This window comes from Dicentrarchus labrax, unplaced genomic scaffold (genome assembly GCF_905237075.1).
Source record: "Dicentrarchus labrax unplaced genomic scaffold, dlabrax2021, whole genome shotgun sequence".
In the NCBI taxonomy this organism is placed as follows: Eukaryota; Metazoa; Chordata; class Actinopteri; family Moronidae; genus Dicentrarchus; species Dicentrarchus labrax.
The window spans coordinates 22,940,505-22,955,955 of record NW_026136706.1 but is presented as its reverse complement, the minus strand read 5'-3'; the positions used below and the strand labels follow the sequence as shown (position 1 = coordinate 22,955,955).

At 39.0% G+C, this 15,451-nt stretch overlaps 1 protein-coding gene across 2 annotated transcripts; it reads right to left on the bottom strand.

Moving 5' to 3' along the window:
• Positions 1 to 1,560: 1,560 nt before the first annotated feature.
• Positions 1,561 to 14,372, bottom strand: sec22a (SEC22 homolog A, vesicle trafficking protein). Of its 2 annotated transcripts, XM_051404323.1 has the most exons (8): positions 14,258 to 14,372; positions 12,485 to 12,695; positions 9,755 to 9,918; positions 8,745 to 8,924; positions 5,926 to 6,044; positions 5,694 to 5,834; positions 5,101 to 5,166; positions 1,561 to 4,757 (listed from the first exon to the last, which is right to left on the bottom strand). In XM_051404323.1, the coding sequence occupies exons 2-8, from the start codon at positions 12,664 to 12,666 to the stop codon at positions 4,557 to 4,559; spliced, it is 1,053 nt and encodes a 350-aa protein (XP_051260283.1). In that variant the 5' UTR covers positions 12,667 to 12,695; positions 14,258 to 14,372; the 3' UTR covers positions 1,561 to 4,556. The 2 variants fall into 2 exon arrangements, with proteins under 2 accessions (XP_051260283.1, XP_051260284.1); XM_051404324.1 differs by lacking the exon at positions 5,694 to 5,834.
• Between the last annotated feature and the right edge of the window lie 1,079 nt (positions 14,373 to 15,451).

Below are 15,451 nucleotides of genomic sequence, written 5' to 3'. Positions count from 1 at the left end.
TCAGCATACTCGTATAGTACCAAAGCTAAAGGTTCTGTATGAAGAACAAGACTTCAGGCATACACGATATGGCCAAAAGTACATGGACGCCCTATGGCTGGAGCAAGGGCCCCTTAGTTCCAGTTGCAGTAAATCTTTATCCTGCAGCACAAAATATATTAGTCTATGTTGTTACTTCCGACTGTATATTAAAGGTTTGGAAGACCCTTTTTAACATGACAATGCCTTTAATGTTTCTGTAAGACCAGCTCAACAAACACCCACATACCTTTGGCCATATACAATAGTGTCTATAGGAAGTAAGATGCTCTCAATAAAAATCTACCCACCCTTTAAAGCTTTCTTATGCAACATTGTTTAAAACCCCTCAGCTGGCATTGTGCTGAAAATTAGATTTTTTTTTACATGTTCTCAACGCTCACCAACAGATGGCAGCAGCACTACATCTCTTGCTTAAAATATGGGCCCCTTTCTCTCTTTTTTTCATCATGATTACTGTTTATATATGACAGAAGAGATGGAAGCAAAATGCTAATCTGCTGATTAGCACCCTGAGTGTTACTTCATCCATTACAGCTTTAATATCTATATTTATACAGAAGTGAAATCACTGGCCATTAGATCAAATAAGAACAAATTAGGTTATTGGTTATTAGTTAATTTAATAACTCCTGATATGCATTTAAGTAGCAGCGTTTGACTCAATTTAGATTGAACATCTTTAGATATAATTTAAGGATTTGAATGGTCATTAATGCAATAAAAGGCCACAGTACTGCAGGCAGTTACCACAGTAGTGTTTTCCTGACTTTTCTCAGGGGAATGTTGGAGCAAACAAATTCCTCGGAGCCTCAGACTTAATGATTTTGACCTTTTTTGAACAGCCAACCTGTGAGCCCACTGACTGTGTGAGCTTTGCTACAAAAACATTACCACCACTGACATTCACTTGAAGCACGATGGCTTTAAATTGTGCTTCAAGTAGTCTGCAATTTATACCTGCAGTACCCATTTGTCATTAAAATCCACATACTTCCTGCTCAGGAAAAAATATATCCCTGCTCCACTAAACTACATCTGGAGGAAATTGCTGTTCCTCATAATGAGGCACCCACAAAAAAACATCAATTATAATCATCGTATTCATAATACCTCTTGTGCCATTACTTAAAAGTGCCTGAAAAGTGTTTCAGCTGCCTTTGAATCACGAGGCAATCTGTTGCTTGTTGTTGCTCCAGAGAGATAAGAAAAAAACAACTTTGGGGGGAGGAAATTAAACAAAACTCAGCAGTTTCACTATATTTAGCAGTTGGAACGCGAGTGCTCATTTACCATATGCTGGAGGCTCCAGCTTTCAAGGTTAGGTAAATGTTTCCTTTAAATTATAACGGCTTTGGATCCAATATCTTCCTTATCACAGGGTACTTTGAATCTTCTAATCTTTTTCATAATTACAGCAACATGCATCAGATCTCATCGAATGCCTCATTAAGCCCCAGCAGTGCTATAATAAAAAGACTGCATTCATTTTTTGTTGAAGAATGGATATCACTGTAATGGTAATGTCTCAGATTTGTTTAATGTTCAATGTTCCATAGCTGAGCTCCGAGACAATGAGTCCTAATACAAGAGTAGATATGTTTCAAGTTGACTGAAGAGGACCAGAGCACGTTATGATGAATCAATGTGCCTTCATGTGCAACAGAAAATGGACAAAACATTTCTGGTCTCAAATATGCTTTAAATCCAGTGTTCCGACACAGTTTTCATTTCAAATCAAATCCATTCTTTCGCAATTTAATATTTTTTCAAACATTTTCTATATTCTGATCCTGACAGAGGGACTTTCAAAAGCTTGTGTGAAATAAAACTAATTAAAATGTTAAGAATTATCACATATAATACGTTTTCAGCAGTTCGTTCCCAAGTTTTAATGACCTGGAAATGATCACATTCGTTTTCCATACTTGGATAAACCAGTATTAAAGCCTTGAATTTCACTGTTCCTATTTTACACACACCCACACTACACGTTTACTGTAACTGCTGTGGAAGAGGAGAATGTGAACACAAACAATCCGAGCCAGGGAAGCTGGATTCAGGTCCAATCGAATCCGAGCCATATTGTGAAAAGAGCGATTAGGTCATGTAGGTGTGGCACCGCTGTTGGAAAGCAGGGAACATCCAGAGAGCGCAGTGAGGAATCATACGAGGCTGAAGTGTTGCAGTGGTCCCCCGACAGATCTGTAGTGCAGATGCCAGATGGACATGGAGTGGAGCTGCGTGGCTGTACTCCTTTTCATTTTTGCTTCTAACTTCTTCCAGTAAGAGAGAGAATAGTTTTTATGACAATCTTGGCACAACTGTTGAGCTACTCATGAACAATGAACAATAAAGGCATGACTCAATTCTCTACCCTTCTCCATTTGTTTTCTATTATTTGTTGGGATGGCGCAGGAGACCAGGAAATCTTCCCATAATTTCCTTAACAAATCTCACACTGCCTAATGTGGCATCTCCTGACTGTAATTGTGTTAAATGTGAACACTGAGCTAATATCCATTACAAAAGGCAGAGAGTGAGAGACTGAGTTTCTGTCTTCAAAAGTGGCGGGCGCAACCGTGTCTGAACCGAAGGGGCTTGGTGGGAGGAAAAGCACCCCCGAGGCGGCTCAGATGATGCGGACTGCCTCTGGCCGCCACAACACAGCCACCTATCTTTACTGCTGCCAACACAGACCTGTTTATTAACATAGTCACTTGACACTGGCATATGCTTGAGGCTGCGTGGGCGAGGAAGGAGGGTATGAATGCTAACAGGCTGTTTGTGTCTACTGGAGCAGGAGTTACTTTGTGACAACAGGCCGCCAGTCTGCGTTTAAAAAAATTGAAGCAATCATAAAACAACAAATTAAAGCAATAAAATCTGCATAAATGTTCATTGACCACATGTCTTGGAACAATCAGTCAGTAAATAAATAGCAAAATGGACTGTCAAAATGACAATTATCTGCAAATCAATGGCTCCTGAATACAGGATGAGGGCCACACACACACACACACAAGGCAGCATTGCATAGTTTTAAACCAAGACCTAAACCAGAGTCCTGCACTGGGTCAGGTTCACACCGGTACATGTGCAAAAAAATGCATCTAACAGGTAAAAAAAACAAAACACAAACACATAAATTAACTGATGTGAATGGGAGATGTACAGTCTCGCAGTGTTTTTATGTTCCTTAAGCAGTTATTAAGTTTTTAAAAGTCTAATTTTAAAAGACAGTGATTAATATGTTGAATTTCAGCTATATGCTGTTGAACATCTGTTTAGCCTTTGCAGGCTTGTTGACCAAACTCAATGAAATAACAGGGCTGTGTATTGAACCTCAATAATAATTGAGTACAACCAGAAATGTGTCTGTAGCTCGAGTATCAAAGACTGTCAAATACAGACAACTGTCATCAAATTTCTGGTCAAACTCTTAAAGGGCAACATACACTGCATCCATTGTTTTCTATGTAACCCTGTGATCCAGTGACTCCTCAGAATACGCCACTGTCATATTTTACAGGTTGGTTCACATAGCTCTCCAGAAAAGCAGAAATTTTGACCACATTCGCACAAATCAATATATTGTACATTGTTGTGAGTTATGCATGTCAGCTGACCCATTCTACGTGACATGGTTGATGTGTGTTGCATTTTAATCTTGGTTACTTACACTATGACCAGATATGTCCTGATTTAAATATTTACTAATTATGCTAATTTTAGGCAGCATTTTAATTCCAGCAAAGTTATTGTGCAGCTGGTTTGTGTTGATACAAAATGGTGTACTGTATATGATAAGTTTCACTTAATTTCTAAAATAAAACAAAAAAATTGATAGACCCAAACGATGCCATTGCTCTCTTGGCCACCCTGCTGAGTCTAGGCAGCATGCCTGAGGTGTGCAAAGTAAAGCATACCAACAACTAGTCCCATATAACAAACTCAGTAAGGTATTAAAAAAGCATGAATTTGTTGGTAATGAAAGGGATCTTATATGTGTGATAAATTCCTAGTAACAACTAGAGCGCTTTAAACAAGGTGAATGTGTGGCCTTTGTATTTGTTGGGGTTGAGTGTTATCTGTAACAGGTTGGTTCTTATGCTTACTGTAGCTTTACAGGTGCAGGAAGAGTATGGATATGAAAAACTGCACATATGCAGGACTCTGAGCTAAACTATGGCTGCATTTAAAAGGAGTAAAAGTAAATATCTTAAACAGACAATGGTGCAGAGTAGACAACTCCGAAAATCCATCCAATAAGCTCCATGAATGATTGGGGCCGTGGCTGTTTCCTCCAAGTCCACACTGAGATCTGTCACTGTGCACTGGTGCTGGGATAAAGTGACAGGGACTACTGTGGTGCTGCACATTTTTTGGTTTCTCTTTCTGAACTGGAAGGATTTGGGCTTTTTTCTTTGTCCCCAGGCGGGTCAGGACCGTCTCCGCTGCATTTCCAGGGCACGTGCAAGACATCGTCCAGTAGTCCTTTGTGTTTGAAGTTTTTGTCAGACGTTGTAGTCTGGCGCTTTTCCCAGCGGTTGCCTCAGTTTGATCTGCAGAGTCATGAAGGCCCCCACTGCCACATGGAAGAGGATCTGCCACATGTTTCTCAGTTCATACAGATACATGTTGGACAGACAGATGAGTGCAAACGCCAGGAAGGACTTACTGTTCCTCCACACAGAGAAGTAGGCAAACAGGTAGCACTGAAAGTAGGAGAACAGAGAAGAATTTAAATGCTGCACACTTTGTATGACATGTTTTCATCATTAATGTCCTCCACGGGACAATAAGTCTGCTCAGTAAGTCAGAAACCCCATCTGATAACTTTGTTCCCACCATCAGTCAATCAATTTGTGGTGCTCCATTTAATATCAAGGCAGCACAAAAGCAGCTGATGAAAATGTTTTAGAGAAGGTAGTGGGGTAAAAGGCATTGAGCTTTTGCTAATGTTAGTCTAGCTGACAAGCTGCTGAGCTGTAAAGTGCAGGGCTGTTAGTCAGCCAGTCAGCCAGTGATGGGCTGCTCTTACCGCAGACTATCACTTACCTGATACAGACAGGCTGCTGTGCCGAGGAAGAAGGCAATCACGTAATTAAAGTCTTCATCGTCATTCTGCAGACAAGAAAAAAGGTTTTGGTTTTTTTTAGCACTAGTCATCCATGTCTAGACAAAGCATCATGAAACCAATATGACAAGAAAATTCATTTTCATTTAGACTTATCTAGTTTAATAGAATATGATGTGACATTTACAGTTTCAAGGAACAGAATTAATGGCATATGGCAGACTGACACTGTGATGAACCACAGTTAAATGAATTCTACAAACCTTTCTCAAAGAAAAATCAAGGTTAATGGATGCTAATAATTTGGATCTTATTTTGGCAGTTTTGCCATTAGGTCTATTGGTTATGATAACTATTACATTATTAACTAGACACCAGATATTACATTATAATATCTAAGCCACTTTATTTGGAGGTAAAACCGAAAGTGAGAGATTGAATAATGTCAGTGATAACTCTTTGTTACATAAGAAAAGTGTGTACAAACAACCACAGTAATACAGGAAGCCCATGAGGAGCAAGGATGTCAGTTTGTAAACTGATGAACGTGCACTTCCAGATCATTTTCACTAACCTGGAAACTAGTTTGAAACCTGTCTGATGTGTCTGCTTTTGTTTCGTGCCCCGGCTGGCTTCTTTTTAGCATTGTCACCGCTTTCCCAGATCTTAGGGATTTGCTTAACTTTGTTATTACCAATACGACCAACAGCTGAAACTATGAAAATAAGAGCCAGGTTGTGTGAATCCAGAATTTCACTTTTAGAGAAACAGAATCTGTTTGAATGTTCTCTCCTATATGTCCTTACCTGTAGTATGCTCTCTATTGCGTGGACTCCTCTCAGCAGGTTCAGGCCTCCACAGAGGACACTGAGCACACAGGACACTATGCCAGGGAGAGTCACTGGCTCCAACATCTGCGTGGGAGCTGGAAGAGAGAAAGGACATGGTATTACAAACTCAGCACAATCTGCCTTGATAAATGAGATACAACAGCCTTAGGAAAAAAAGAGCTTCAAAGTAGATAGCAAAACATATGCAATTTATTAATGTAACTAGTAATAAAAAACTATAAAATGAAGGATAAAAGGAAAAATCCTTGAATAGAAATGATAAGCCAAGCATACATTGTCCAAAATATTCTGGCAAGGTAAAAGGAGTGATGCGTCACTATTATCAGATTAGCATACTTCATCCTCCGGGACAAAATGATTTATGTTCTCAGAAAACAGAGACTGGCAAGGGCAACCAACAGAGAGTGAACAAAGCGTGGAGAGCTGCCCTGAAGAGGATGTCAGGGGGAACACAACCGCTGTAAGTGACCCAAGGTGGCATCATTTAGCTTGGGGCAGCTGAGGTGTGACGGTGCGTACAGGAGGGTTGTTTTCTGGAGCAAGTGAGGGGAAGGGAGCAAGTGGAGCTGTTTGACTGAGCAAAGCATATCAGACCACCAGGCATAGAGTATCCTTAAGACTTGTTTTACTTTTCTACAGATTTTAACAAAAAAATACCCTGGGACTAGATGTATAAACACTACATACACATCATGTAATAGTTGTAACCTTATAGTAAAACATTATTAGTTTAGGTGGTTTGCCTTCTTCAGTGCCATTTTTTCAGTCTACACAGCGCTCTGTAAAATGCCAATAAAAGGCGCATTTATAAACCTAATTTTAATTCTTTGAGTGACAAATTCATCATCCTTTTTATTTACATTATAGTCATTATATCCCCTAATTAATGTTCTTTTCATTTTATCATGAATCAGACTAAAACTGAAACAGACTCATGCAATCAATCACATTGCAAAGTCTGTTTGAATATGGACTTTATGGATTAAACACTAATGTTCATTTCTGATGTTTAATAACGTTGACTGAGATATTCCAGGATGAAGGTTTACAGGTACATGAGATTAATTAATGTTATGAGTGCTATAAAAACCCATAATCAGAGCTGTTCTGCCGCAGTTGGAGAACTTAGCTGATGCAACACAGTCAGTGAAGTTGCCCTTCTTTGCCATTCATCTCAGGTCTACCACTCATTATATCTTGACAGGTCTACTGAGTGGTGGAGTGGGCAGCAGTATCGACATGCAAACAGTTGTTTAAAGCCTCATTATGTAACTTTTCTACCTTAAAATAACAGCTTAAATATATTTTTTATGCTAAACTGACTTGTAATGGGGTGAATGGTGACTCTGTCATCCCCACGCTTTACGGCAGTAATCACACACCACGAGCTATGTCACTGATTTTGGTGAAACTGGATCATATTTTATGGAGAAAATGTTTTCTGGTTTTCCCTCTAATGTCCTTCAGCTGCCCCACCTTGCTCAAGTAAATTACCCTCTAAGGTAGTTATCACAGTCTGTGCTGCCTGGACTGGGAGCTAAAAGCACCAGGAGAGAGTTGGTATATTTACTCCACTAGCAAAGGAGCTTTTGACAGTCGGGAAGAGAAGGATTCCGGCCTGGGGGAAGGGGGAGCCAGCAGGGAATGCAGATGGGAAGTGGAGCCGGTGTTGTGCCAGAACCAAAGCCAGCAACCTCTGCAGACATGGCAGAGGTGAAGAGACTTAAGTTCCCCAGTCCCCTAGTTCCTCAATGATTGAGATGTATAAAACAGAACCAGGGGCACAGCTTCATAGACCTGACTATAAGAATGCGTATGCATATTTCTGCCTTTGTTTTTGACATACAATTTTAGTCGTGAATGTCTCAGTTTTATGTGTCTGGCCCCTGGAGTTTATTAAAGAAGAAAATTTTAGGTTAGACTGATATTCATCCAGATTTGATGTTGCCAATCTTCCAAAAGTAGGCAGGAACACACTGTTCACTCCATGGTCCAAAAATATTACACGTTATTGAAAGTCAAAAAAACACGGAGACATCCCAAAATTAGCTCCTTAAAAAGTATTATTAAAACAATAAATGTTGAAATAAGAGTATTTTGTGCTGCAAAGGGTATTCTTTAAATACATTCTGGTATTGTTTTTAATAATATTTTCACCAACTCTTTACAATTCAAAATGAAATGTTATTTTTTAGTTTGATGTGAAAGTAAGTTATTTCAGCAAGATATCTGTCTACAGAAAGATAGATTTCTTTCATGTGATACTGTAAGTGATCTATCAACCAATTCAAGTAAAATAAAGTGTAATTCAAAAAGATTCTTGCTGATGCACTACAATGCAGAAACAGGAGATTTAAAAAAAAAAACTAAACTACTAAAAATGCACCTTTAAACAATATAACAAGCACGTGGAAGAGTTTACAGGTTTAACATGGACTGCTTTAAAATCCCAAACAGCTCAAAAAGTCGAATGAAGAAACTGACAGGGGCAACGGTGCACCCAGTATTATTCCTTCACTGGTGTTGTAAAGGACCCAGAATTCTGTGGAAATTACCAGTGACCTTTCTATGTCATGGTCCTACAAAGACCAGTGCTACGAGTGTTAATAGTGGCAAGTAATGAGAGGAAGATGAGATGAGATAGCGCTTTTATATATTGATCCCCAGAGGGGAAATTAGGTAGGTAGTCTATTACAATAACACACCTCTTTGATAGCTGGATGGGTTATGTATGCGGTGTGTATATGTGTGTGTGACAGAAGCTCATGTCCTACCTATGCCCTTGTATTTAGAGGGTGTGTGCACTGAGAATCCATTGATAGCCCGCAGGTCCTCAGGGGAGAGCTGGTAGGGCGGTCGCAGCTTGATCTCTGTCTGCATGTCAGCCAGGTTGATCTTGGTGGACAGAGAACGTGGGCTGTTGTAGCGCTGTTTGGTCTTCTGGATGAAGGTGTCTGATGGATGACAGTGAGCACAACAACAAGGTGGTGAATAACACAGGGGGCAAAACGAGGGAGATAAACAGATCATTTGTATGTGAGAGCGGGACGTTCTGTCTGGGTTAAAACAAGATTTCAGTCTTTGGTACTGTGGATTATCTGTAAAATGATTGATTAATTAATGGACTGATGATGATGATTGATTAATCGTTTAAATCATTTATAAAGTTCATATGCCAAACATTCTCTGGTTTTAAGATTGGCTGTTTTTCCCTGTTTTCATATCATCACAAAAGGGTTTCAGATTGTTTGTCTAACGTTTGATGGTCACTGGGCCTTTGAGATCTCGTAATGGACATTTTACAGACTAAACAATTATTACATAAATCATGAAAATATTACAGAGATTAATCAAAAATGGCAATAATGATGCAGGATACACTGTAATGTTTTTTTAGATAATTACATAAAATCATTTTGTAATTATTTGTTGTTTCTCATATTTTAGTGCAACCACTTTCTCTAAACCTGCCTTTTTTACATTTGCTACAGTTACATTTCCCAGAATACCTTTTGTTGAGCTCTGGAGAATATACCTTGTTCAGTTCAGTGTTTTAAATACATACAGTAAGAGGGAATATATATATATATATATATATATATATATATATATATCAATAATGGGAAGTTAAGCAACAATTTGTAGTCTACAAAAAGCATGAATTAGAACATTCATTAACATGAAGCTAATTTTCTAAGAGAAATTGGGTGCACCTTCTTATTTCGTGATGAATCTTATCCCTCTATTATTATTACCCTTGCCCTTGTAATTGCATGGAGCTCACCAAATTCAATGAAGGAGTATGGCCGCACAGCATTGCTGATTCGCTTGGGGTCGTATGTGACGATAAACTCCTTCTGTAGCTCGTCCAGGAAGCAGAAGGCCAGCACATTGGGATAGTTTGCAGTGCACACCATCAGGTATCCAACACCCAGTGCACTAGTGAAACTGAAATACACACACACGTACACAAACATTATTGCTTTCCATGCACTGTACCCTTTTCTTTTGACAGAAAAACTGGGAAACTGTAATTAGGACACCAAGCTAAATACAGTGCAGATTATAGAAAAAAAAAAACACAATGGCATTTCTGATTCTGCAGGCAGCTGCTCAGAACAAAACATTATTTCAGCACATTTGTGCCTAAAACGTACATGTTCACCGCTAATTAAAGACCATACCATATTCACATTTGCATGCACCTAGGCAGACACTCCATCTTTTGGCCCTGCGGTGTTAATTGATACACAGAGCACAAATTAAATTCCCCAGATACAAAAACTTCTACATTATCTGAATAGCTCGGAGCACAATTGAGGGGAAAGCCGGTTATCACAGCAACATCTAAATTGATGTGGAACATAAATGTCAACGAACAAAAGAGTGATGTGATGATTATCATGTGGCCAGAAAAAACAAACAAACAAAAAAAGCATAAAAGAAGACAACTGGAGAATGAGTTTGAATCTGATAACAGTATGTCACTGTGTAGCTGCAGCGCCTGAGAAATCAAACTGACTAATGCACAAATATCAAAGAGAGGCGGGTGGAAAAACACCAAATCTCCCTTCACAGTTAGTACACACAACATCAAGTTGGTTGTGTCATTACTGATATGAGTGTCTCTTAAATATCACACCTGCAGTAAGTAAGTAAAGTTCATTTAGACAACAGCTTTCAAGAGCTGACATCACAAAGTGCTTCAGTATAAAAGACAGAAGAAACCAGATTCAAACAGTCAAAGGGAATGAATTTCAAAATGTAGGAGCCACAACTTCAAAAAGGTACAGTCTCCTTTAGTTTTACACCTGCAGGGAGGAACATCCATCAAGTCTTGATCAGAAGACCTCAGACACCTACTAGTGATACAGGGCAGGATGAGTTCACTGATGCAGGTGCCTGACCATGCAGAGCTCTAATATTGATTACAAGAATCATGAATTGGATTCGGCACATCTGACCAAAAATCTGTCAAGTACAACCAAACATGTTCATTGGTCACAATGGTGCACCTAAAATTCAGCAGATCTAATACAACAGCTGGTGCGTGGCTGGCAGATCAGCCCCCCCTTCCTGCAGCATTTCTGAGGGGAACATTCTGTAGAGCTGTAACAAATAGTGCTGCACAGATGCAAGCACAGCAGACAGGATGAAGCCTGGCTTCGACTGTTTTGCGTAGGTGTTACCATGTTTATTTCTAACATAACTGCTGTAAAACTCAGAAAATAACTTTTTAATTCTCTGATTCACTGCTTTGTTTAATGGCAATCCCTCTCCTCCTGGTCACTCAACCACCACTGCTCACACTCACTCTCGCTCTCTCTCTCTCCAACTTCAACTTCATATCATGCGTTTACAAACAGCAACCACAAATCCTAGCCTTTACTTAACAAGAAGTCTAACTCATTTAATCTGATGTATCACTTAATTCAAATGTTTGTCATTTACATAATGAGTTACAATGTATTAGTAGGTGCACCTAAATCACGTCCTGGTGCACGTAAATGAAGCAGTTAGGTGCACCAGTGTAAACGCTTAGTCTGAAGCCCTGTGAGATCAGAAAATCACAAACTCACTGTTAAGTAAAAGATAAAATAAATTTGGTCCTCCAGTATTACTGCTGATGGATGAATATGTTAAAATACAATAAAATGTAAAGCAGTGGAAAGTCCCTAAATCCTATGAGAGACATTATATTCTAAATCCTTATAAATGTCCAAATAAACATAATAAAGTCAGATATAATACAGTTTACAACAGAGTTATTTTCATGCAAAGTGATACAAATAATCTCCTCCTGCATCACAACACAGAAATAAACATAACAAGAGCCTCTAAAGGGCCCAGTATATTACATAATAGATTAACCTGTGACTTTAAACACTACCTGCCTCATTCTGACCTTCTCTTCTTCAGACGCTTCAGGCTCCCATTGATTAAAGAGACTCTTATCAGGGGAGACTATAGTGTAGTTGGCTCATTAATAGCCAATTCTGAGTTTCTTTTGAACTCATGTTCTCTGTCTTAATAAGACTAATTAGCTCTTAACAAATAGTGCTTGAGAGAGTTTCAAAGCATTTCCCGAAGCACCAGCGGGGCTTTTAGAAGGATTCTGACACCTCAAATGAAGGCCTAGCTGGCAAATCACTCAAATTAAAAAGAAGTTTTCCATTAAGGTTGTGTTGGGGGGGGTCAAGTGAAGGGCAGGAAAGCTGTCAGCAGTAGATTGTTTAATCACCCATGGGTGTCAATAGAAAATTATCTAAATTTCTAAAGTTATATCTCTAAACTGACCTATGAAACTACCATGAATTGAAAATATGTTAAGTGAATGAATTCAGTAGTCACACAAACACTGATGTTATCTAGCACGTACAAACAGTTATCTGCATTTAACAGGGTATTTGATATACTTGGTTTATAATGGGTGTTTAATTAATGCATGGTTTGGAAGTAAAGGGTCCCTTTAAAATTTACAAACATTGGCAATTTCAAATCCTAGATGACCTACTTGACATTATAAGGTCCAGTCTTCAGTGTGCAGCGGTCAGGGAACTGGCTGAGTTTCTTGGAGAGACCTTTGAGATGCTTCTTGGTTTCCTGAAGCTCTTTGTCCTGCTCATAGTCAGTGGATGCAGAGAGAGGAAGGCCGTCCCCGACCCGAACCACGGAGGCGAACAACACCATCGACATCTTACAGCTCTGGCAATCTCACTGAAGCCCTGCAAAACAGACAGGCACTGTTTATTTTTCTGTATGGATAATACCAATTATTGTGAAGCTGCAATAACTGCTAACCTTACTGTATTGCTCACTCAAAAAGGCTTGAGCAGTCACACAGCTCATTCTCTTATTAACCAGCATGAAATATTCAATAGTTTATCTTAGCATTTTAGCAATAAATGTGCAGCAACCCTATTATTTACACCCCATTATGGGTGAGTCCCACCATAATATCTTACTATGTATATTTATATTGTAATCTTACATTCACTGTTATCTGCTAATATTGCTTATGTGCTTTTTCACATGTACCCTACATGTGTTTTGCAATTCTGACATTTCCTCAACATCCATATGATCTTGGCACTCTTGTCCTTGAGTCAAAGTGTCCCCAACCAAGCATACTTCAACCCGTGGTTGTGTCTAACATCAATACAAAGACGAATATCTTTTATATGGCGTTGTCACAGCACTTGCAAGAAGCAGACGCAGGATGCTTTGTAGGTAAAGAAGGCTCTGAAGTCAATAAATTATTCGACACCCACATGCAACACATCCAAGCGTACAAGGGAATGGTGAGGGAGTTCCTTTCAGAACAAAGCAGAAAACTTCAGAAGAAAGTGTTTTGAAAAGGGAGAGCACATGTGAGGTGCGGTTTACTCCAGAGGTGTTTTCACGCCTGCAGAACAGTGAGACTTTTTCTCTTACAGTTGGTTAGTTAGCAATCTCACTCACAGCTTTGTAATGTTAGATTGAAAACGGAACACGCTAATGTACTTTAGTCCTGTACATGAGGTTTTAAATCAAGGCTATACCTTAATGACAACAGACAAACACAGACTTTATGTTGGTTAGTTATACATACATGAGGTTGGGTCGCTGGGGCACACTACATTTAAATGTCGGTGGCACAATGAAAGTGTTTAAGAGCCTCTGCTACTCCGAGCAGCATTACCAAGGTACCTGTCGGTGGGTGTGTGGTCGGCTGTGTTAGGACCACGGACAGCTCCACACACTGAACGACGGGGCGTTGAGAGGAAGCTTGTTTTCACCGCAGTAGTGGAAAAGCTTTCATAGCTTCAACCCAAACTCCGGTGGTTAACATTAGCTACTACCGGATTTAATGAAGTAACATAACGGTAATACACCACGACGACGGTCTGGCAGAGGGCTAGCTGGCTAAACCTTATTAGCGGTGGGTCGTTAGCTCAGGAGTAATGTTAATAAGTGGGTTTATTTTCATCAAAGTCAACCGAACACTTGGCTCATGGCCTACAAGTTCGTCGATATCGACCGTTTTCTTATAACATTAAAAGGATACGAGCGGCTGGTTTGCATTAGAGGAAAGCTAGCCAGATAGCTAAGTTAGCACGCTAGCCACTGTTAGCAGCTAACCACATTAGCATGTTCACCAGCATCTCCTTCCAGCTAACGTTAGCGGACTAGGGAGCTAACAGCTAACGTTAGCTGCTTAGCACACCCACAACTCAAGGTAAAGCTATTAGCCAACCTAAACAAAACACATATGTCTGACAGACTGAGTTAGTTGCGTATGTAATACCTGGTAAACGAGTGTAGCATCATGGGGACGTCTGTGTTTTGCAGCTATATAAGAGCAGAGAGCAGAGGAAGCTAGCGGGGAGGGCTCTGTACGTTTACGTGGCTGTTTCGCTGTGCATTGTGGGTAAAGACCACCTCTCATCAGCAACACAGAAAAAAAAAAAACACTGTCCGATGTTTGACTTATAATATATATAAATATATTGTCATTGGTTTGATTTCTGTACCAAATAATTATTTATTTTAAAGACAAAATTGTATAAATATATTTTATTTATGTAGCCTACATATTTATTTACATTTTTTATTATTTTCTTATACTATACTTGAATTGTAATGTTATTATTCTTTCGTTAAAGTTGTTAATTTCTCTCTAAATTCTTTTAGAGTTTTTAATAGACTAATAATAATAATAATAATAATAATAATAACAAGCAATTACCATTACTGACTTTTGATTATAACTTTGGCTATATAAACCTTGTCAAATTACATTCACAAATATAGGAATAGTTCAAGGCGTGTAACAAATAGGGGAGGGGAGTCAGGGTAAAGTGCCAATTGAATATTTTATTAGAAATAAACAAACATAACTATTTATGTCCTGTTTACATTCCTGACTGCAAGCTCCTGCAGGAAGAGGCCAGCTGCAGGCAGAAAGGGAGCGGTTGTAAAGGGAATAGTGTTTCTTAATCATATATACCACAGGCAATGTCACAATATGAGTGAGATATGAAAAAATATAATTCTCATCTCAAGGTCCATTTATAAAGATTTCACTCACATGAACCAGGGACATTGCAATTACATGGTCAGCTACTTAAATCCCCCCGTCACTGGGACACCCTATGACACTTTTCTACATAACATTACAAAATAATGTGCTATAATGAAATGGACAACATAAAACAAAACAAAACATATAAAAACAAGGGTAAAAGAGATAATAGATGAATACTTACAGTTCAACAAGGTTGGTAGACAGTAAATAGTGTGCTACTGCAGTATATTTCTCTTTAACAGAGATTGTTAATATTCATGAGCCCATTAACTTTGATAGTTACTATGTTTCATAATTTAAGTTTCACTACATTTTGGTTATCTTTTTGTTCTAATCTCCACTTGCTCCAGTTGCTACTTTCCCTCTGAAAGTCAGCAACAAATTAGCCCGACTCCAAAAAGCTTGCTGAGACTT